Source organism: Saccoglossus kowalevskii, chromosome 11, assembly GCF_978046115.1.
Source record: "Saccoglossus kowalevskii chromosome 11, keSacKowa6.1, whole genome shotgun sequence".
Taxonomy (NCBI): Eukaryota; Metazoa; Hemichordata; class Enteropneusta; family Harrimaniidae; genus Saccoglossus; species Saccoglossus kowalevskii.
In genome coordinates, this window is record NC_140651.1 from 12039333 (window position 1) to 12065175 (window position 25843).

At 36.3% G+C, this 25843-nt stretch overlaps 1 protein-coding gene and 1 long non-coding RNA gene across 3 annotated transcripts in view; one reads left to right on the plus strand and one right to left on the minus strand.

Moving 5' to 3' along the window:
• LOC100369360 (protein quaking-B-like) overlaps window positions 1-25843 on the minus strand; it is a 76389-nt gene that overhangs the window by 21942 nt on the left and 28604 nt on the right. For both annotated transcript variants that reach the window (XM_085505765.1, XM_085505764.1), the window contains exons 3-4: window positions 10843-10959; window positions 4939-5082 (exon numbers count right to left, since the gene is read on the minus strand). In XM_085505765.1, the coding sequence (XP_085361891.1) occupies window positions 4939-5082; window positions 10843-10959 (261 nt within the window). The remainder of the gene's footprint in view (window positions 1-4938; window positions 5083-10842; window positions 10960-25843) is intronic.
• Window positions 17026-17571, plus strand: LOC144346733 (uncharacterized). Its single transcript, XR_013419566.1, has 3 exons — window positions 17026-17071; window positions 17230-17280; window positions 17446-17571. It is a non-coding gene; the product is annotated as an uncharacterized LOC144346733 (long non-coding RNA).

The window sequence follows — 25843 nt, forward strand, 5'->3', positions numbered from 1 at the left end:
ATTTGAAAAACTAACATTTCGCTATAATATTAATGAAGATACTTTTTCCATTCATGTGCGTTAATTTTGTAAAAGATGACTAAGCTTACTTTGAGGGGAGGCAAGGGGGGTAGCTGGTACGGTTTTACGAGAAATAAAAAAGGCTTTTTACAATTTACAGTGTTAAAAAAAGGAACATTGAATGGTCCGAAGAGCTCTCCGGCTCAAATTCTCCGCCATTGCTGCGCCGTGTGTATAGATGCACGCGCATATTACCCTTGTAATGCTCTTCATTCGGTTAGAGGGCCTTTTACGTCTTGACATTCAATTTTGTAGTAAATTGTATCATCTAGTAGTTTTACAGTTTCTATAATGCAATCTCCCTGGATTATTCTTTACGATTTTTTTATTTGGATGTAAATTCTTGTACACACCGAGAAAAATTACAGTGTACGAAAAAAATATTTGATCGATTACGTTGTACGTCTAGCCTGTGATTACAGAATTACGGAATTTATTTTTTCAATTTACGTAGTACGAACAAAAAAATATTGCAATTACGTTGAACGAAAATAACCCTTGACCCCCCCTCTACTTTCATTTTTAACATGAAATCCACCAACTCTAATCTTGTTGCATTGGTTAATTAAGGTGTTTGGATTGTCCATGTGTTGTTTTCAGCTAAGTACCGAATATTTTAAGACACTACAAATGGTAACAGATAGAATCAGCCCCAAAATATAATGCTTTTATTTCTTGCCCTAAAAAAATTTGCATAACTAATAGTTAATTTAGTACGGGTCGAACAGCTGAGAATCACAATGGGATCAGAGACAAGTAGTAATTCTATCCACTAGGGGCAGCTCGGATTCAAGGATGATCGCTATGGTATGTTAGTTATTTCCTTTAATATGCCTACCATCTCAGATATGCAGTTACCCTTCTATCACCACAGCATATATATGGCAGGCAGCTGCCTAGCTATCATTTACTCCTCTGGCAAATTTGTAAATGTTTGCATCTTCTTCCATAAACATGTCTGTCTTTGCCATAACAAACGCCTACAGTAGTGGGCCCACTATATACGAGATGGTGTAAATCACTGACAATTGCAAGAGGAATGGACAGCTGCCTCCTGATACATTAAGTTAATGCAGATCAAGTAACAGGCCAGAGAGGACTAATAAACAGATCAGACACCAAGACCTGGTTTAGATTAGCTGTGGGGTCAGGAATAAGAGATGGGCTGGGAAAAGATATCAACCTGGATGCCAGGGATGGTTTTGAAAAGTAAAAGACGATTGCATGTTTTCATGAAAATTTCCCAAAATATTCATGAATATGGCTGTTGAAAGTGACAAGATGGAAAATTGATAAATCCTTCAAATTGAAATAATAAATTGAACAATTCTGAAATTTAGAGGTCAACTAATTGGTAGGAATCGTGTGAAACTTAAAACTTTGGATCATATCAAGTGATAATACCTACTAATTAACTAAATTTAAAGTTGATAATATTACATCCTGCAAACTGTGTATTGGTTCTAAGAGTTACTGGCTATACCAAAAATCCAGACAGACAGACAGACAGACAGACAGACAGACAGACAGACAGACAGACAGACAGACAGACAGACAGACAGACAGACAGACAGACAGACAGACAGACAGACAGACAGACAGACAGACAGACAGACAGACAGACAGACAGACAGACAGACAGACAGACAGACAGACAGACAGACAGACAGACAGACAGACAGACAGACAGACAGACAGACAGACAGACAGACAGACAGAAAACAAGGATTGTAAGGAAAGACGTCAAAAGATCGATGTCGGATAAAAAACTTATTTGCTTTAGTTTGGGAGTGGAGGGTTTTTGACCTCAAAAAGTTTGGAAAAAAAATAAAGAAATAAGTTTTTTATCAGACATCATTCTTTTGACGTTGTCTCTAACCTACTAGACAAATTACTGACTGTCAGGCTGAAGAAGTCTTACTTTATGATGTTAGTTTTTATTAATCACAGCTATTCAAATGACAATTACCTGATCAGCAGTCTACTTCCGTCAAAATGATTTTTTTTTTTTCAATTTTAAAATAAAAATGTTTATGTCATCATACCATCGATTGGAAATTATGTTCAATTGATCCAAAATTTAATGAAAAAGAAAAATATGTGAAATTAATAAAATGTGCAAAATGTTGCAACCAAACACTTTTTTTGGCGAAAAAAATTATGGCATTGGAATACTCAACAAAAATTACACAAATAGTAAAAAAAACTGGTTAAAATGGTTTGGCTTTTTATGTTTTTGTTATGCAATGATTCATTATTTAGTTTGCATCAAGTGAAACACCATTATTGTTGCCTTTGAAAAAGAAGAAAAGTTCCCCAGCAAATCCTGAATCTTATACATTGCCCTAACAAAGGCTGGCCTTGTAATGGAAGACTATCACACAGCAAGACTGGGCCAACAACTGTATTGCACCATGAATGAATGTAGAAATGTGTGGTGGCTACAGACAGCATGGGACTGCATGCAGAGAGCCACAAGGCCAATTTATACTGAATCTTATTTTCATAAATGAATAATACTGCAAACTGACAGAGCTAAGATTAGATTCCTGTAATTTGTCTGTTATTTTAAGGGGTTGGCCATTAGAATATCGGGGGTGGGGGGTGGGGAGAAGCACTGCCCAAGAAAAACAAAATATCATAATAAGCAATTTTTTCTTTCAGAGTTTCTAATGCTCCAACAAATTATGGTTCAACAGATCAGTAAGTGCAGTCGTTCTCACCCTCTTTTTATCACAAATTCAGAAATTAATCCTGTTTTTAGTCTGCACTTTTTGTCAGAAGATTGAGACCAAAATAGCCAAATTTTTTGAGTAAAAGCTGAAAAATGTACTCAAATTTTGACTGTTGGCTCCAAAATTAGGGTTCATTTCCAGAAATATTGGAGTATACAAGAAAAAAATTGAAAACACATTTTGGCGAGAAAGTCTGGTGTTGAAAACTAAGGATAAAGAGAGAAATGCATCAATTGAGGATAAAACAGAGGGTGTTTGTCAACATTTTATATCTGAACTCAGAATGAACTTTCTTGCATCCCAGGTCAAGTTCTCTCTTGTACACTGTAATAACACAGTTGGCAGTAGATGTTCACACTTGTCACTCTTTAAAAACCACCATATGGCATTAGATCTAAAGAAGACCGCACAGAGAATGCTCAGAATTCAGCATACTTCAGAAATATGCAAAATATGCTCAGAATGTGGTCAATTCAGTGAAATTTAGTTGCCTGTCTAGAAGCCAAATGATTAATGACTGACAGGTGAATGTCTGATGAAAGTAGCAGACAATAAACAATTTCTTGGAGCAGGAAGAGATTTAGTAGGTATATAGTAAGAACAGCCATATGTCTTTGACTAATTTGTTCCAGCAGAAATAAAAACAAGCAGCCTCTCGGCTGAGATAGCTCTGCTGTTAGCAATGCACATTTCAATTAAAGAACAGAAGATATCATTAAAAAATGAACAATATGCATAGTATCAATGCACGGGGACTTGCTGTTTTCAACAAGAATTCAAAAATATAATTTTTCACCATAAATGATTGTGGTTTTTAACAAGAATTCAAAAATATCACTTTTTACCAAAAATGACAAAAATATTCACCAAAATTAGAGAATTAAAGATATCATTACAAAATGAACAAATCTGAGAGAGGTCCACATGTAGTACCTATATATGTTATAATGTAATATCAAAGCAATTGGACTTGCGATTTTTAACAAGAAGTCAAAAATATCAGTTTTTACCAAAAATGACAAAAATATTCACCAAAATTAGAGAATTAAAGATATCATTACAAAATGAACAAATCTGAGAGAGGTCTACCCAAGGTACATATACACCAAGTATCAAAGCATTCAGGCTTGTAGTTTTCAAGAAGAAGTCAAAAATATCAAACATTGACATGGACGACGACTGACAATCACTCATATGATAAGCTCCGCTCGACAAACGGAGCTAACAGAGCTAAAAATAGCACACACAAAGATAAAATTGAAATTTCTCAAAAATCTTATCTGACACAAAAAGTGATAATTCTCCTTAAAATGTTGTAGGTTAGGGTGATCAAGCTGTTTGTAATATAGGTTCCAAACCATCATTACAAATTATAGCAATGTGTGAGGTCACATTGGCACATTTATTTTTTTCCGAGGGACCTCCAAACTTTTAAACGTTTTGTACTACTAAATATAATACCTGATTTTCCAGTGAAATTTTACTGAAATCCCACTATAATTTCAACATGCAAGAGTAATGCGTCTACAGGGCAGTGTTCACTGTTGAAAACAGTTTGATCTACGTCCATGGATCACACGAGATTTAACCTCTGCTCTGCTCTGATGTTTTTTTTATTCGTTAATTCTAACTTGACCTGGGTTAATTTAAAATTAAATAAACTCTCGGAAGCACAGACTGCCCTTGGCTATAGAGAGTGGCAAGGCAGCCAGTTAAAAAACAAATATCAGTAGACGTGTATGGAACATTAGCTTCAGCTTTTAAACTGATTTAAATTATAATTATATTGCAGAAGCACTAAGTGAGTACCCTAGCTATTCCATTCAAGACTCTAATATGATGAAAGTTCTTGTTACTCAATTCCTGAAATCATATGCAAATACAGTTACTATCGTTGTGCAGGAAATACTTGTAAGGATTTTGATTTTCTATTCTATAATATGAATGATCTTAGCTTATGCTTAGAGCAGGTGTTGTAAAACTAATGAGATTGTATTGACAGTGGCGAGGAGCACACAGGAAGAGAGGAACAAGATTAAATCAGCCGGATAAATGGAAAATACTCTCCAAGTTAAGAAGAAACTACAGCAGAACTAGGGGCAAATAAAGGATGGGGAGAAACTACCATGACATGTTTACTTACGGCTGGCACGAGCAACTTTCTAATTTCTTCAACCGCTCGCTTTAGTTTCATCTCAGCGCGATCTTTTGAATCTTCTACAACAATGAGTACATGAAGCTCATCATTCAAATGTTCCCAGTTTGGTTTTCCCCTGTTTTGTTCTTCCTAATAAGTGAAAAGACAGCAAGAAAAAAAAACAATGAATTAATAAGCTTTCAAGTTAATCACAAAATAATATTTATTTTTAATATTCACATCTTACTACAGCTGGGCCTGTCTGAAATGAAAGCTGTAAACTGAACCACATTTTCGTACTTGCATGACACAATTACATTTAACAAATTCACTATATTAGAGGCACATCTCCAATAGAAGCACATAAAACCCAAACATTACATCTATTGTGTCATTATTTTGACTATGGGCACACCTCTATTATTTACGTCAGCATATGTGCTAATATATGCAGATGCATGTGAGCATGAATAGATAATTATTACAAGGCTAAGTGGACTTGCTTGGTGACTTGCATATACCATGCCCTTAGCTGAAGAATAAATAGCTCAGTTTTCGTTGTTTTGTGATCGAGCAAGTTATCAACCCCCCCTCTCTTCACCAAAATATCAATGAAGGATGCAAGGAACTGACTTCAATATACAAATAGCATTAATGGCTGTGCCAATCTGTGTCTGTACATTTGATGAAGCTTTATTTTCCAACAGTGAAATCAAACTGCTTTAGATGAACTGAAATGGATATGATAATGTAATTCACTATCTCATGAGATACATTCAATATTTTGCTGTAATCACAAAACATGAAATAAGATATGTATATCAAAAACAAAAAATATGTATTATTCAGTGTCTCTCAAGTGATAACAAGAATGCCAAAGGGTCATCATTTCACAATACTTAACAAGAAAAGTCGGTGCATCCAAGATGTACATGATGGGAAACCTGTCTAAACTGAACCCTGTGTAGATTGGGAACCTGTCTAAACTGAACCCTGTGTAGACTAGAAACCTGTCTAAACTAAACCCTGTGTAGACTAGAAACCTGTCTAAACTAAACCCTGTGTAGACTAGAAACCTGTCTAAACTGAACCCTGTGTAGATTGGAAACCTGTCGAAACTAAACCCTGTGTAGACTAGAAACCTGTCTAAACTAAACCCTGTGTAGACTAGAAACCTGTCTAAACTGAACCCTGTGTAGATTGGGAACCTGTCTAAACTGAACCCTGTGTAGATTGGGAACCTGTCTAAACTAAACCCTGTGTAGACTAGAAACCTGTCTAAACTAAACCCTGTGTAGACTAGAAACCTGTCTAAACTGAACCCTGTGTAGACTAGAAACCTGTCTAAACTAAACCCTGTATAGACTAGAAACCTGTCTAAACTAAACCCTGTGTAGACTAGAAACCTGTCTAAACTGAACCCTGTGTAGATTGGGAACCTGTCTAAACTGAACCCTGTGTAGATTGGGAACCTGTCTAAACTAAACCCTGTGTAGATTGGGAACCTGTCTAAACTGAACCCTGTGAAGACTGGAAACCTGTCTAAACTGAACCCTGTGTAGATTGGGAACCTGTCTAAACTGAACCCTGTGTAGACTAGAAACCTGTCTAAACTAAACCCTGTGTAGACTAGAAACCTGTCTAAACTAAACCCTGTGTAGACTAGAAACCTGTCTAAACTGAACCCTGTGTAGATTGGGAACCTGTCTAAACTAAACCCTGTGTAGACTAGAAACCTGTCTAAACTAAACCCTGTGTAGATTGGGAACCTGTCTAAACTGAACCCTGTGAAGACTAGAAACCTGTCTAAACTGAACCCTGTGTAGATTGGGAACCTGTCTAAACTGAACCCTGTGTAGACTAGAAACCTGTCTAAACTGAACCATGTGTAGACTGGGAACCTGTCTAAACTGAACCCTGTGTAGACTAGAAACCTGTCTAAACTGAACCATGTGTAGACTGGGAACCTGTCTAAACTGAACCCTGTGTAGATTGGGAACCTGTCTAAACTGAACCCTGTGTAGACTAGAAACCTGTCTAAACTAAACCCTGTGTAGACTAGAAACCTGTCTAAACTAAACCCTGTGTAGACTAGAAACCTGTCTAAACTGAACCCTGTGTAGATTGGGAACCTGTCTAAACTAAACCCTGTGTAGACTAGAAACCTGTCTAAACTAAACCCTGTGTAGATTGGGAACCTGTCTAAACTGAACCCTGTGAAGACTAGAAACCTGTCTAAACTGAACCCTGTGTAGATTGGGAACCTGTCTAAACTGAACCCTGTGTAGATTGGGAACCTGTCTAAACTGAACCCTGTGTAGACTAGAAACCTGTCTAAACTAAACCCTGTGTAGACTAGAAACCTGTCTAAACTGAACCCTGTGTAGATTGGGAACCTGTCTAAACTGAACCCTGTGTAGATTGGGAACCTGTCTAAACTAAACCCTGTGTAGATTGGGAACCTGTCTAAACTAAACCCTGTGTAGATTGGGAACCTGTCTAAACTGAACCCTGTGTAGACTAGAAACCTGTCTAAACTAAACCCTGTATAGACTAGAAACCTGTCTAAACTAAACCCTGTGTAGATTGGGAACCTGTCTAAACTAAACCATGTGTAGATTGGGAACCTGTCTAAACTGAACCCTGTGAAGACTGGAAACCTGTCTAAACTGAATCCTGTGTAGATTGGGAACCTGTCTAAACTGAACCCTGTGAAGACTGGAAACCTGTCTAAACTAAACCCTGTGTAGATTGGGAACCTGTCTAAACTGAACCCTGTGAAGACTAGAAACCTGTCTAAACTGAACCCTGTGTAGATTGGGAACCTGTCTAAACTGAACCCTGTGTAGATTGGGAACCTGTCTAAACTGAACCCTGTGTAGACTAGAAACCTGTCTAAACTAAACCCTGTGTAGACTAGAAACCTGTCTAAACTGAACCCTGTGTAGATTGGGAACCTGTCTAAACTAAACCCTGTGTAGATTGGGAACCTGTCTAAACTAAACCCTGTGTAGATTGGGAACCTGTCTAAACTAAACCCTGTGTAGATTGGGAACCTGTCTAAACTGAACCCTGTGTAGACTAGAAACCTGTCTAAACTAAACCCTGTATAGACTAGAAACCTGTCTAAACTAAACCCTGTGTAGATTGGGAACCTGTCTAAACTAAACCATGTGTAGATTGGGAACCTGTCTAAACTGAACCCTGTGAAGACTGGAAACCTGTCTAAACTGAATCCTGTGTAGATTGGGAACCTGTCTAAACTGAACCCTGTGAAGACTGGAAACCTGTCTAAACTGAATCCTGTGTAGATTGGGAACCTGTCTAAACTGAACCCTGTGAAGACTGGAAACCTGTCTAAACTGAACCCTGAGCAAATAATGGTGATCATTTTTTGTGAGTAAAAAATTCACTACAAGAATAAAATGAGAATATTCAATTAATCTTTAAATTTTAATTTGACTGATGACCTAAAGACTTCAGTTAGTCACACAGGGTCTCACGATATCGTAATCAGCAATTCCAGAAAAGAAACTGAGCACTCCAGAAGATTGACAATTACTTTGACATCAGTACGGAATCAACCATTTTGTAACAACAGTGGGAGGGAAAGGGGAGAATTTGGCAGAAATCCATAAAGACAGGATTCTTTATAGCATGTGTAATAAATACAAACTAAAATCGTAAGTATCATTAATTTATTGTCACGAGACAGAAACATCAGCCCCCAGGGTTCTCCACGAGGGGTTTTTACAGGGCGCCGCGCCCTGTTATCTGAAATTGGCGCCCTGTTTAAATTGTCAGCGCCCTGTTATATTTCCTGTGCGCCCTGCATGGTCCCATACAAAGAATTGTTTACAAAACAGGCCAACACTCATTGTCTTCCGAAGATGATTCATCGTGCTCAGGGTAACTGGTTCATTGTTTTAAGGTGCAACTGTGAAAATTCCGGTTTGTTATCGTAGCAGGTCACCGTGAGGTGATAACACCACCAAACAAAAAGTTACAAGTTTTTTCAACACGATTAAAAATGAACATGTGGCCCAGAAAAGTGCATTACCGTACCCATATTTTTACTGCCAGGGTGACGTCAAATATATAAAATCGTTATCGGTAAAACCATTCGTTAAACATAAGGTCTATGGTTAAAACCAAGTTCACGTCGTGACTAGGTAGCGGCAACATCGTCACCGCCGAGTGGAACAAAGGCAGCAACCGGGCAGCTATGCACTTGCATGATCGGTAAACGACCAGCGCAGCCGACGTACCATCACAGACATTGCTGATCACCAAGAAGTCCACACGAATGCTTGCTTGAACATGTAAATGTTTACATTTAAATGTCACTATTTAAAGTTGAATTTTCTTTAAATCACGATTTAAAAACCCCGGTAAAACGGCCATGCTTTCAACTCGCATCATAAGTGGAAGAAATAAATTTACTTGTGTTCTTTTGGAACAAATATTCTGATTGGTTGTTTTTCGCGTCAATGCGTGGCTTTAGCCAATCAAAAGCATCGTTACATAGTATCAGGGTGCACGCAGTAAAATGAACTGTTTCCGGGTCATAGCTGTTTTCAACGAAGCAGACATCAACAAACTTTCGATTCGAATGAAAATTATTCTTTTAAATATGTATTTTGTTTTTTTTATACCTAATTCTATTATTTTTGATAGTAACTGTTAACTGCAGATCGAAAATCTTCTATTGTGTATATTTTATTTCGTTTGATCACCTTGATTTTTGGTGCCATTCATGCAAGTTTTTTAATGAACCAATTACGAACGTTTGCGCGACATATATTTTATTTTGCTTCGTCCAAATAAATATAAATCATCAATATAAATTTTTGCTAATAATTAAATAAAGCATGTATGTATCTATTTGGGAAAATAAATTAACAAACTTGTTACGTTTTTTTCTGGACGCGATCATTACTTGTAAACAACTGATGTCGCCGCTTGAGGAATCGTGCAGCTAAAATCAGATGATTGTACGTGCTGACGTTTACTTAATAATAGCTCTTCAAAATTCCTAATCATTTTGTAATAATAAATATATATTATGCATATGTAATAATATGTAGATTAATAGATTTTTTGTTTTCTATTTTTCAACATCCTTGCCAATGATGCACGTTACAAATGTGCCACGCCCACTTCACATTGGCGCGCCCTGTTTAATTTTCAAACCGTGGAGAACCCTGAGCCCCCCTCCCTCGATATAATACACCTCACCCTTAAGTAACTTAATTGCAATCCTTCTGCATTGAATTGCTTTATGGTATTGACCTCTATGACATACTTCAATTCTTATTGCTGATCCAAATATGTGTCTTAATATTTCTCATAATAACCATTTGCTGAGCATTTCCTATCAACTGTTTTCATTATTTTCCCCCCGACACCCATTCTGTCACTTTCAGTGTCTCAATAGCATGTCATCTCGCATTCATACAGACGCTGATTACACTCTAAGAAGTGAATTCAGTTTGATTACTTAAATCCCAGCTAGCTTTGAGACAGAATTGATTTTCGATAATTACACTGTCTCCACTAAGTTTGTAATTTATTAATTGCATTTTTTTGATGACACAATCTCCCATTAAAAGCAGACAAATGAGAAACAAGGCGGTTTACATGAACTCGTGCAAAAATATGAACAGGAAAACGGAGTAAATGAACAACAAAGAAAGACATAAACATAAAAAGACAGATTACAGATTCGTGACAAACTGTTTAAAATATAACCAGATGAAGCTATATATGACGGAAGGCAATAATGATGAGGAAAGGGTTGCCATGGTAACGCAATTACCATGCTTTTCCTCAGAAAGCAGCATTGATGATCTCAATCTAGTTGGCTCCAAGATGGAGAAACTGTGTCTCCATGGTAACTATAATACTTACTTTTTTCTTGTCGCGCATTGATCCCCTTCCTCTCACCATTATTTTGCAACCCGTTATCCTTTCAAGTTCTTGAGCTGTCTTTCCGCGTGGCCCGAGTATCCTCCCAACAAAGTTGTACTGGTGAGAAAGAAAGAACAACAATTAAGGCATGGAAAAAATACTACTACAGAAAATAAATCCAGACATGTTAACGCATAATAAGAGTTTCATGGCATATTATATTTTACATCAGCAGAAATGTTTTAACACTCTAGAGAATGAAGATTGTTTTTGAAACTTGTTTATTTTCATCTACAATCTAGAATTCACAGGGACTGTCCCCCAACTGAAGACTTATTATTGGTCTTCAGGAGTCTGTCTTACACTGTCTGCAAGTTGTAATTTCACTATAAACAATAAGCTGTTTTGATAGGATGGACTGCATACAAGCAGGCAGGCAGGCAGAGAATAACAACAATCCAGTATCTTATATGGGATATGCCCCACCTGATACTCAAACCTAGAAATCAGACTCCTTCAGAAAATCATTGACAACAACCTGCATCACTAGCAAACTTTAGTAAAAGTAAAAAACAAGCAGCCTCTCGACTGAGATAGCTCCGCTGTTAGCAATGCACATTTCAATTAAAGAACAGAAGATATCATTAGAAAATGAACAATATGTATAGTATCAAAGCAATGGGACTTGCTGTTTTCAACAAGAATTCAAAAATATCATTTTTCACCATAAATGATTGTGGTTTTTAACAAGAAGGAAATATCACTTTTTACCAAAAATGATAAAAATATTCATCAAAATTAGAGAATTTAAAATATCATAAAATAAACAAATTTGAGAGTGGTCCACATGTAGCACCTATATATGTAATATCAAAGCAATTGGACTTGTGATTTTTTACAAGAAGTCGAAAATATCACTTTTTACCAAAAATGACAAAAATATTCACCAAAATAAATAGAGAATTGAAGATATCATCACAAAACAAACAAATCTGAGAGAGGTCCACATGTAGTACCTATATATGTAATATCAAAGCAATCGGACTTGCGGTTTTTAACAAGAAGTCGAAAATATCACTTTTACCAAAAATGACAAAAATATTCACCAAAATTAGAGAATTGAAGATATCAACATGAAATGAACAAACCTAAGAGAGGTCTACCCAAGGTACATATACACCAAGTATCAAAGCATTCAGGCTTGTAGTTTTCAAGAAGTCGAAAAAGTAAAACATTGACACGGACGACGACGACGGACAATCATATGATAAGCTCCGCTTGACAAAGTCAACAGCGGAGCTAAAAATTGATACGTTTCATCGAGTCGTGCATTTATTTACATCCTTTGCAAGAAAAAACCATCACTAAGTTTGAAGGTGATGCGATTTTCCACTTACTCTAATCAATAGCACTTAAACAAAGACGAGTTCTGACATCTGCTTTTGAACAAAACTAAAAAGCATGCATCCTATACCTATTAACAACTAACAAGGAAGTACTTCATTACTGAAGAATGGAAGATAATTCAATGTAACCAAGACCCAGGGTTATCTGATTGTATCTAACATTCCATACAATAAAGTAGTGAAAATAGGAAACCATGACGTCACTGATAACAAAAATATCACCTGTCTGGCGTCAGTTATCTTGCTGCTAAAAATAATAAATTTCAACGACCTAATTTTTTTTTTATTAATTTACTCCGTTTGTGATGAGCAGTGATAAACAAGAAAAGAATCGTTAATTCTGCTGTAACTCTTTAAAAAAAAGAAGTTTTCTCAAATGACTTGAGTTAAGGATTTAAATTAGTCATGTGATATTTGTCTGAAACCTGATTGGTTGAAAAGCATCATTGGAATACAGGCAACTGGATTATTATTAAATACTCAAACCAGTGATTGGTCAAAACCAGCCATGTGATATGTTTAACCAAATGATCAAATTGAAAATAATTCTGTACACAAGTAAACTTGTTTGAAATTTTACAGAATGTCATCTTTATGAAATTGGCTATTCATGAAAATTGTGAAATTTTGTAGCAGTGTGGGGGGGGGGGGTGAAAATCTCTAGAATTGTTAGAATATGACATGAAAAATCGAGTTTGATTTAAATATGGAAACAAATATCAGATTACGGTAACATAGGATTTTTATCAATGAAAAGAATTATGGTAGACTTGTTTGATATGCCATTATTTTAAAGGGCGGTGGTCATCGCACTGCGCATGTGCAACATTTGTGTTGATAAACATTGATTTTCCCACAGTCCAATGCGTACTTATAATGAAAATTCAAAGTATGAGGTTTGAGCTGGGCTTGACTTGCACTAATTACCACCAGTGACACCTTCAGTACCTAAAAATAATACCTAATTAAAGCTTGATAACGACTCAGTTTGTACTCATTGACCTGCGCAACAGTCAGTCGCCATCTTTGTTTATACGAGACTTGAATATCGCATGACTACCACCCTTCAACTTTAACTAAGTCTTTCTTAAACATTTTAGTGTAGCTTTACAACACACTGCCATAATTTCAAAACACACAGAACATGTTTTCATTTTTTCTAGCAAAGTACTGGTGTCATTTTTATGGAGGACAATAGTAGAAATGACAAACAGGAGTGTGACCATGCGCAGTTGTCTAGTAATCAACAAAATTTGATAAATACCCAATGACTTAACTTTCAAAATGAACCACAGCATCATTTCCACTTCTACAACAATTTAAGAAACCCATTATGGAGATTTTCAAGAAACTGACTAACCCAGCAAAACTAATCATAATCATAATCCGAGTGCATCTATGCAACCATCTCAACGCAGAGATAATAATCTCACCAGAACTAAATGGAGCATAACTTGTTTTTCAAGCTTATCTGATGTGTTATTGAGTTTTGATGACTAAAAGGAACACCGAGTATGAAGAAAACTTGACCTTTTAAAACACTTAGCTTGGGAAATGGGAATTCCTATAATGTATGAAGGCAATTACAGTTTACTTAGTTATTTGGACAAGATGGATAGAAATGGAAACTAACTTAGTTGTCAGACATGTACCCCTCAAGTCAAATAAAGCTTAACAGAGAAACAAACTAAATTTACTGCCCGAGCTTTCTTTCCTAATGCATTGCATTGATGAAAGCTTTCATAGACATACCAAAAATCAATGGAGTTAGCAACAATGTGTTAAAACACTACGAATGCAGCGATAATCAAGAGAGGGATCCGATTCATTTATCACATTTTTATAAAACTCTTTGTTGCTGCATATAATGTCACCATGACTAAAAATCCAATCACGATGAATATTGTATCTGTTTATATATCTATAAACGAGAACAAATACAGGAATTCCAAGATAATGGCAAAGATAATTGATTTGTTAATCTATCTACTCAGATGAAAATTATGATGCATTTAACTTGTATGCAAATCAGCCAGTATGCATGACCATAGAAACGAAAAGGAAACAAGACAAAGCATGTCCATTCACCTCTTAGCATGGTCATTCACCTTCAGTTTCAAATTATGTGAACAAAACTGATCAAGTGCAGAAATGAGCAACACTTTCACTTTACAAGAAAATTACAGAATTACCAAACAAGATATAAATTAACCACTAGACATACACAGAGGGTTGGTTCAGAAACAACTTCCTTCAATACAAAGCATACTAGTAACTTGAATGTAAGTAACAGAACAATCGTAGATGAGCTTATAAAAAAAAAAAGAAAAAAAAAAGAAAAGGAAACCAAATCATTGTATACAATGCAACTATAAACCAATTATCCTATCTCTGGTGTTCTATTGAAACAAGCAACCAAGTGATACACAGCAAACATGTCATAATCTCCCCAACCCATCCCACCAAGGGTAGGTTGTTCATTGTTAACGCTGACAATTGGCCACAACGGTAGACTGCCTTTACAAGTCTATTGTACGAGACAGACTGTCAGTGTATAAATCTATTGTTCATTTCAAAACAGGTCCCAGTATTCTCAAGGACTGTATACGATGTTAATCTCAAGAAAAGAAGATACAACAATGTGTAACCTGTCAATTTGCTGCAGGGGCAAGATACTTTCCTGTTAACATTCAAATTTAATGAAATTGGATTTTTTTTTTCTACCCCTTTCTCAATGTCTACATCTAGTGCTTTTAAGATATTACACATAATACAATGTGATGAGGATTCCAAAGATCTTTTGATGGCAGGAAATTGTATAATTCCAGGGTTCGAGTGGTGAAGCTTATTAAAAAGAACAATTAGACTAAAAATAAAAATAATAATAAAGGCAGAAACTACCATAAGAAACCACAAGTTTGCAAGTTGAGTTGTTTACAGATAACAGCAACAACTTCGCTCTAGTTCTTCAGGCGAGTCAATGAATTTCCCTTAAAAAAATATACAGGTCTATCTAATTTTTATGATTAAAAACAACAAATATAAACCGAATGTTGAAACAGGGTTAATGAATTAATATTATTAAACATCCAGGTTCTGTTTATAAACAACAAATTATGACCGAGGAAAAAGTCACACATTTAAGACTTCCTTTTCAAAAGCAGATCTGTTTTATCCAAATATAATGGATACTAATCGGAAAGTAATCTATTTTCATGACACATCAAAAGCCATTAAAATTTGTAATCTGCTTATTTCCTGACAGTGACCCAGATCTGTTACACTAACCCCGGGGTCAATAAGATTACAGAACAAATCAGAATTACAAAATTATGTTTTAAGCATGTCATCTAATTACGCTGAGCACACATACTAATTTTCCAAATGCATAGTTTATTTTCTGATGTGCACTTATTCTCCTCTTCATCGTTGCTAGTCGTCGCGCCTAATGGACCCAAGCAATGATTGCTGCCTAAGAAGTACATTCACATCCTTTTTTCTAAGTAACAATTGATGTAATCAAGGATACTAAGACTAAGATTTTGACAGCTTTAGGGGCCGTCGGTAATTTAAACATGTGAAGAGCGACTATAAATTTCTACGTTTAACCTTAACTACCACCCAAAAAAAAAGTTTACCGGTACAAATGCAAAAAAAAAAAAAAAAAAAAACTCGTACAATTTTGGCACACAGTAATTGCAATCACCATTGTCACCCCCTCCCCAACAATGAAGAGATTATGTTCGCTGTATGCATTTTTTTAATTATCCACTACCCCTTAGAGATGCAAGGAAATTACACGCTGACCGCAGGTCACTGCTCTCCTGTCTTTTTGTTTTAAATGTACGAGATGTTTTGCCTCCTGACGTTTACTGTCACTCAAGACATTAACTTATTTAAACATCACTGACCTTCTCTAATGCTGTTGACAATTTTTATGTTGAATTTCAACTAAAAACCAGTTTGATGTTTCATTCATTATTATTAATAAACACAAAAGAAAACGTTATTACAACCAATTGATTTTGAGGTTAATTTACCGTACAAGATTCGTGAGAATACTGTATCACAATGTCACCTAAAAAAATATCAGAAGTCACAGGATGAAACAAGAATGACAATTCTACGTTTTTTTCTTTCATTTTTTTTTCAACTTTAAGTTGGTTCAACCATGGAGGTACCCCGTTTATACTTCCATGGTTCAACTTTTCCAATTTATAGCAAATTTTTGAAGGCAACATCACTCAAGGAACACTCAAATTATTTCAAATCCAGGGTCAAGCTCTATAATCGATTTTAATTTAATATAATTGCGATTTAATGCTTCATTGAAGGGGCGATGTGAATAAATTATATCTGACCACGTCTGAATAGTCATAGATATTTCATATCGGTGGGAGCAAGAAAGTACGAGTACATTGTATTGCGAATAAAAACATTGTTTTGGCAGCCAACTAGGTTTGCAAAGAATTAATGTAAATCCACACTGCCTGATTAAATGAATGGAAACAAAGTAGCATTCTGAACATAGAAACAGAGAAAGCCAATTTGATAATTTTAACACTTCAATGAACAATGGGATGGGAAGCTGACTAGTTCTGTTTACAGGAGGTGTATAATCCTCAGAATTCCATCATTTGAATTTTCTCCTTCATTTACTTCTGATATTATATCTTTAAATACACAAAAAGAGACTTGTGTTTCCAGCCAATCAAGCTTCATTTGACTGGGAGTCCTTATGGCAGAATAGCTTGACCTCTGACCTCTATAGTTAGAGCTCACTTTCCAGGTGAATGATTTGTCCCTTCCCATCATGCATAGAGGTAAATGGGTGGAGATTCTTATTCACTTGATATACTCGCGTTATCGTGGGTTTTTTTAAACCATAAGTGTATTTATTATTTACTCTGTTATAACTGACACATTCGATTATTCTCTATGGCGTATTCTCCTTGCAAATATTTTCAATTTTAATTTTCAGCAACTCCTGAACTCCCCCTCATTTTGGATTTGGAACGGAGCTATCTTTGTGGTGAGTGGGTAAATAAATTCAATTTAAGCACAATAATGTTGAGTCTGATTCGGGAAATATAGGATCCTTCGTTTATATATGACTAACTTCTTAGTTTTAACGATTGCACTGCAAGGCAGAATATCTTTACATCAACAAACTTAACTTTATTCTTAAACTCATTAGGTGTCACGTCTATCATGTGGGCTTCAAGCAACAAGCCGTCTAAAATGGACTGTCAACGATTTCCATAACCCGAGGCCAGTAAGTGTGATTACCATTCTAACCAAGTAAATGCAGCAAAAAAAAAAAAAAAAACCTGTCGGAATCCAGTGAAGCAAACAGACATTCTTGATAAAAGCATTCACCAGAGTGTCAATGTTATTGTAGAATTGCCAACCGAAGCAAACACAATTGCCAAAGTAATGCATGTGATCAGGATTCCAATATCCAAGAGTGAAATAGCCATGATTATGAAGCGAGATTCAAAGCTTTCAGAATTCCAGTTTGTTCATTACATAACATAATCAGGATGACATCATTTGGAAGAAGCAACTGTCTGACCTTCATTACTCTCTATACTTCATGTCTTATTATTCTACTTTGCGGTTTAATTCATTGCTGGTTATGTGACATCACTTCTGACTGACGGCTACACAAATTAAAATAATTTTTATCGTGAGAAAAATATACTAGACAAAGCTGATCTAGATACAATTTGTGAATGGGGAGGTATTATCTCACGAGGAGGAATGTTACAATCTGACGAGGAGGGATGATACAATCTCACGAGGAGGGATGGTACAATCTCACAAGGGGGGAAGGGGGCTACAATCATCACGCATATCTGTCACAGAAACGAGTCATGAAATCAACAGGAAGATTCTGAGATCGCAAGTTCAAATAATATTTCCTGCATGCCTGAGCACATGAAAAAATGCTACGTGCAGTTTTGAATAGGGTTTCATGTTACTAGTTTAACACGTGTATTATAATGGAGTTGAACTTCTAATATATGAAGTGCATTTAATTGACTCCATCCAACATATACCTTTTCATTTCGGTTGGTTGCTTCAGAATTCAGCATGGAGGACAACAGAAAGGTTTGCCTTTCCAGGAAATAGAAAAACCAGAAACGCATGGAACTAACAATATTTTATTTGAATCAAACACTTATTGAAGGTACTGAACTTGAAACACTGTTTAAAATGCACATCAACCAAAAAGTCAGAACTTAGAGGGGGCAGCCATAATTTACAATTAAATTAAAACGTGTATTTATGTATTGTAAATGTATAATATATGATATATTCTGTGCTCAGTCAATTAGAACTAAGTGAGACGTTCTATACATAGAACATGCAGCAAAATGATATTCAATAATGTGTAGCCACCCATAACACATAACACTGCATCCCACACTCTACGAACATCATATTTTTCATATTCCCAGCAAGCTTAATTTATGCATATATTTATTATGCACATTGTAATTTTCCCACGAAAGTACATTTTTCCCCCCATTTGATTATTAATTTTAGAAAGATCAAGAAAATACCTCAATTTCTATAATTCAATTATTTGTAGCCCCCTTGGTGCTTTTGAAAATTAGCTATGTCCACATACATTCAGCACGTGAATAACTAATCGCAATTTTTCATCTGGGTGTACGTGCGAGTATGTGTGTCGGCAAAAAGAAACATGTACATTTTATAATAGCATAATAGCTACAGGCAATTGTCAAAATGCTTCACATCTGAATTAGTTGCATCATCAATGAATCACCAACAACTAGATTTAATTAACTGTACTTCGTGCTAAACCCGGCTATAGGTAAAGCCACACTTAACACGCTAACCTAGAGGGAAGCATTTAATGGCTTTTGTAGAAAATTTAAAGCGCAAAAGAGAAAGAGGTATGAAAGCCAGTTATATAAAGAGAAACAAATCTTTCTATAGACAAAATTGAAGTACATATCAAACAATCAAATTAATCACATTAAACAACTTGTCTCAAGTTATGCTAGCACATACATTATTAATTTTAGTAGCTTCAGGCAAAAACATTTCACTCTTCCAAAGATGTAATGGTAATTGAATTTTTTTTTTAATACGTACAAAAATTATATCTTTGAACGAATCAGTGATGTAGAGAATGATTTTTTTCTCAACTCCAGTAATTTTCTAATACACATCTCCTTCAGACTCTATTCCTATACAACAGGATACTTAACATCACAGTAGTCAATAACAAACCTATGTTGCACATAGAATTCATGTTGCCAAATTACACATTTGATAGTGTTACTTAAATTATACCATGTTCAACAAGAAAGCTTAGATATTTTACATGTGCATACCAGCTAATTACACATGCACAGACCAGCTAACTATACATGCACAGTTCAGCTAACTATACATGCACAGTTCAGCTAATTATACATGCACAGTTCAGCTAACTATACATGCACAGTTCAGCTAACTATACATGCACAGACCAGCTAACTATACATGCACAGTTCAGCTAACTATACATGCACAGTTCAGCTAACTATACATGCACAGCTCAGCTAACTATACATGCACAGTTCAGCTAACTATACATGCACAGCTCAGCTAACTATACATGCACAGTTTAGCTAACTATACATGCACAGTTCAGCTAACTATACATGCAGACCAGCTAACTATACATGCACAGTTCAGCTAACTATACATGCACAGTTCAGCTAACTATACATGCACAGTTCAGCTAACTATACATGCACAGTTCAGCTAACTATACATGCACAGTTCAGCTAACTATACATGCACAGACCAGCTAACTATACATGTGCATACCAGCTAACTATACATGCACAGTTTAGCTAACTATACATGCACAGTTCAGCTAACTATACATGCACAGTTCAGCTAACTATACATGCACAGTTCAGCTAACTATACATGCACAGACCAGCTAACTATACATGTGCAGACCAGCTAACTATACATGCACAGTTCAGCTAACTATACATGCACAGACCAGCTAACTATACATGTGCAGACCAGCTAACTATACATGCACAGTTCAGCTAACTATACATGCACAGACCAGCTAACTATACATGCACAGTTCAGCTAACTATACATGCACAGCTCAGCTAACTATACATGCACAGACCAGCTAACTATACATGCACAGTTCAGCTAACTATACATGCACAGTTCAGCTAACTATACATGCACAGTTCAGCTAACTATACATGTGCAGACCAGCTAACTATACATGCACAGTTCAGCTAACTATACATGCACAGACCAGCTAACTATACATGCACAGTTCAGCTAACTATACATGCACAGCTCAGCTAACTATACATGCACAGACCAGCTAACTATACATGCACAGTTCAGCTAACTATACATGCACAGTTTAGCTAACTATACATGCACAGTTCAGCTAACTATACATGCACAGACCAGCTAACTATACATGCACAGTTCAGCTAACTATACATGCACAGTTCAGCTAACTATACATGCACAGTTTAGCTAACTATACATGCACAGACCAGCTAACTATACATGTGCAGACCAGCTAACTATACATGCACAGTTCAGCTAACTATACATGCACAGACCAGCTAACTATACATGCACAGTTCAGCTAACTATACATGCACAGCTCAGCTAACTATACATGCACAGACCAGCTAACTATACATGCACAGTTCAGCTAACTATACATGCACAGTTCAGCTAACTATACATGCACAGTTCAGCTAACTATACATGCACAGTTCAGCTAACTATACATGCACAGTTCAGCTAACTATACATGCACAGTTCAGCTAACTATACATGCACAGTTCAGCTAACTATACATGCACAGTTTAGCTAACTATACATGCAGACCAGCTAACTATACATGCACAGTTCAGCTAACTATACATGCACAGTTCAGCTAACTATACATGCACAGTTCAGCTAACTATACATGCACAGACCAGCTAACTATACATGCACAGACCAGCTAACTATACATGCACAGTTCAGCTAACTATACATGCACAGTTCAGCTAACTATACATGCACAGTTCAGCTAACTATACATGCACAGTTCAGCTAACTATACATGCACAGACCAGCTAACTATACATGTGCATACCAGCTAACTATACATGCACAGTTCAGCTAACTATACATGCACAGCTCAGCTAACTATACATGCACAGTTTAGCTAACTATACATGCACAGACCAGCTAACTATACATGTGCAGACCAGCTAACTATACATGCACAGTTCAGCTAACTATACATGCACAGTTTAGCTAACTATACATGCACAGACCAGCTAACTATACATGTGCAGACCAGCTAACTATACATGCACAGCTCAGCTAACTATACATGCACAGACCAGCTAACTATACATGTGCAGACCAGCTAACTATACATGCACAGTTCAGCTAACTATACATGCACAGTTTAGCTAACTATACATGTGCAGACCAGCTAACTATACATGCACAGTTCAGCTAACTATACATGCACAGTTCAGCTAACTATACATGTGCAGACCAGCTAACTATACATGCACAGTTCAGCTAACTATACATGCACAGTTTAGCTAACTATACATGCACAGACCAGCTAACTATACATGCAGACCAGCTAACTATACATGCACAGTTCAGCTAACTATACATGCAGACCAGCTAACTATACATGCACAGTTCAGCTAACTATACATGCACAGTTCAGCTAACTATACATGCACAGTTCAGCTAACTATACATGCACAGTTCAGCTAACTATACATGCACAGACCAGCTAACTATACATGTGCATACCAGCTAACTATACATGCACAGTTCAGCTAACTATACATGCACAGTTCAGCTAACTATACATGCACAGTTCAGCTAACTATACATGCACAGTTCAGCTAACTATACATGCACAGTTCAGCTAACTATACATGCACAGTTCAGCTAACTATACATGCACAGTTTAGCTAACTATACATGTGCAGACCAGCTAACTATACATGCACAGCTCAGCTAACTATACATGCACAGACCAGCTAACTATACATGTGCAGACCAGCTAACTATACATGCACAGTTCAGCTAACTATACATGCACAGTTTAGCTAACTATACATGTGCAGACCAGCTAACTATACATGCACAGTTCAGCTAACTATACATGCACAGTTCAGCTAACTATACATGTGCAGACCAGCTAACTATACATGCACAGTTCAGCTAACTATACATGCACAGTTTAGCTAACTATACATGCACAGACCAGCTAACTATACATGCAGACCAGCTAACTATACATGCACAGTTCAGCTAACTATACATGCACAGTTCAGCTAACTATACATGCACAGTTCAGCTAACTATACATGCACAGTTCAGCTAACTATACATGCACAGTTCAGCTAACTATACATGCACAGACCAGCTAACTATACATGTGCATACCAGCTAACTATACATGCACAGTTCAGCTAACTATACATGCACAGTTCAGCTAACTATACATGCACAGTTCAGCTAACTATACATGCACAGTTCAGCTAACTATACATGCACAGTTCAGCTAACTATACATGCACAGTTCAGCTAACTATACATGCACAGTTCAGCTAACTATACATGCACAGTTCAGCTAACTATACATGCACAGACCAGCTAACTATACATGCACAGACCAGCTAACTATACATGCACAGCTCAGCTAACTATACATGCACAGCTCAGCTAACTATACATGCACAGTTCAGCTAACTATACATGCACAGTTTAGCTAACTATACATGCACAGTTTAGCTAATTATACATGCGCAGACCAGCTAACTATACATGCACAGTTTAGCTAACTATACATGCACAGTTCAGCTAACTATACATGCAGACCAGCTAACTATACATGCACAGTTCAGCTAACTATACATGCACAGTTCAGCTAACTATACATGCACAGTTTAGCTAACTATACATGCACAGTTCAGCTAACTATACATGCACAGTTCAGCTAACTATACATGCACAGTTCAGCTAACTATACATGCACAGACCAGCTAACTATACATGCACAGTTCAGCTAACTATACATGCACAGACCAGCTAACTATACATGCACAGTTCAGCTAACTATACATGCACAGTTCAGCTAACTATACATGCACAGTTCAGCTAACTATACATGCACAGACCAGCTAACTATACATGCACAGTTCAGCTAACTATACATGCACAGTTCAGCTAATTATACATGCGCAGTTCAGCTAACTATACATGCACAGTTTAGCTAACTATACATGCACAGTTCAGCTAACTATACATGCACAGTTCAGCTAACTATACATGCACAGTTCAGCTAACTATACATGCACAGTTCAGCTAACTATACATGCACAGACCAGCTAACTATACATGCACAGTTCAGCTAACTATACATGCACAGTTCAGCTAATTATACATGCGCAGTTCAGCTAACTATACATGCACAGTTTAGCTAACTATACATGCACAGACCAGCTAACTATACATGCACAGACCAGCTAACTATACATGCACAGACCAGCTAACTATACATGCAGACCAGCTAACTATACATGCACAGTTCAGCTAACTATACATGCACAGTTCAGCTAACTATACATGCACAGTTTAGCTAACTATACATGCACAGTTTAGCTAACTATACATGCACAGTTCAGCTAACTATACATGCACAGTTCAGCTAACTATACATGCACAGTTCAGCTAATTACACATGCACAGACCAGCTAACTATACATGCACAGTTCAGCTAACTATACATGCACAGTTCAGCTAACTATACATGCACAGTTCAGCTAACTATACATGCACAGTTCAGCTAACTATACATGCACAGTTCAGCTAACTATACATGCACAGTTTAGCTAACTATACATGCACAGTTTAGCTAACTATACATGCACAGACCAGCTAATTACACATGCACAGACCAGCTAATTACACATGCACAGACCAGCTAATTACACATGCACAGACCAGCTAACTATACATACACAGTTCAGCTAATTACACATGCACAGACCAGCTAATTACACATGCACAGACCAGCTAATTACACATGCACAGACCAGCTAATTACACATGCACAGTTCAGCTAATTACACATGCACAGACCAGCTAATTACACATGCACAGACCAGCTAATTACACATGCACAGTTCAGCTAATTACACATGCACAGACCAACTAATTACACATGCACAGACCAGCTAATTACACATGCACAGTTCAGCTAATTACACATGCACAGTTCAGCTAATTACACATGCACAGACCAGCTAATTACACATGCACAGTTCAGCTAATTACACATGCACAGTTCAGCTAATTACACATGCACAGTTCAGCTAATTACACATACACAGACCAGCTAATTACACATACACAGACCAGCTAATTACACATACACAGACCAACTAATTACACACACATACATAGCCCAGATAAATATATACATGTATGTGTAAAAGGTTTACAACAGCAGCATGCCATATAAATCACTCACTCCAGGGGAGGTAAAAATGAAGAAAAGTTCAAGGCACAAAGTGATACATTGATAGTCGTCAGTCATTTGTATATTTTTCTAAGGGCAGTAAATTTCTACAGTGTATACACTGGATGGTTGTGAATAATGGTATTCCAATGTTGTTATCATAAATCCTCCCAAGTGATGAAGAAAGGATACCACACACATCTTCATATACCATAAAACTGCATCCATTATCAATTTTCTTATCAACATGATTTCATAAAAACAATACACCAATATATATTTCACCAAGCAGGAATATTACATTTCATAAAATTAATATGAATGCGAGGAATTTTTGGAAATTTTCAAAATTAATTTCTTAATGTCTTGTATGAACAATTGTGGGTATAGTTGTGTATATGGACCATACCATTTATATTGAAGGGGTGGGTTTCTACATCAATCGATTTGGAACATGACAGACAAAATGGTAAATTAAATACTGTGAAATACTTAAAATTAAACTGGAATTAATTTTCGGTAAAAATAAATTTTGTATGATGTTTATTTTCACTAATTCATCCTTTCAGCGAAAAAGTTATTTTCACCTGAAAATAAACTATTTAAATTTTAGCTGACAATAGCATTTCAGAATAAGTAAACAAAGTAAAATTCACTTCTGCATTCTTTTGGTGTTCTCAATCTGGAAGGCAAATGTCGTACTAATGAATACACGTTTGGAAAACTTCCCATTTATTATATAGGGAACAGAACAGTTGTAAAAAATCTTATTTATATCAACGAGGGTTTCGTTAAGAGCCGCTGCCGGCCATATGACCGGCTACACACCCAATTTGGTAGTTTTGAACTACGAAGAATTACACAAATTTTGACATTTTTCATTGCCCCCTTGATTTTTTTTTTCTATTTTCTGTAGCATTACGACATGGAACTTTAATTATAGTATGAAGAAAATTATATACAATCTTAAATTTTATACAACTTTCTATAATACAAATTTTATTTATTTGGCCATGGAGTAACAGTCCAA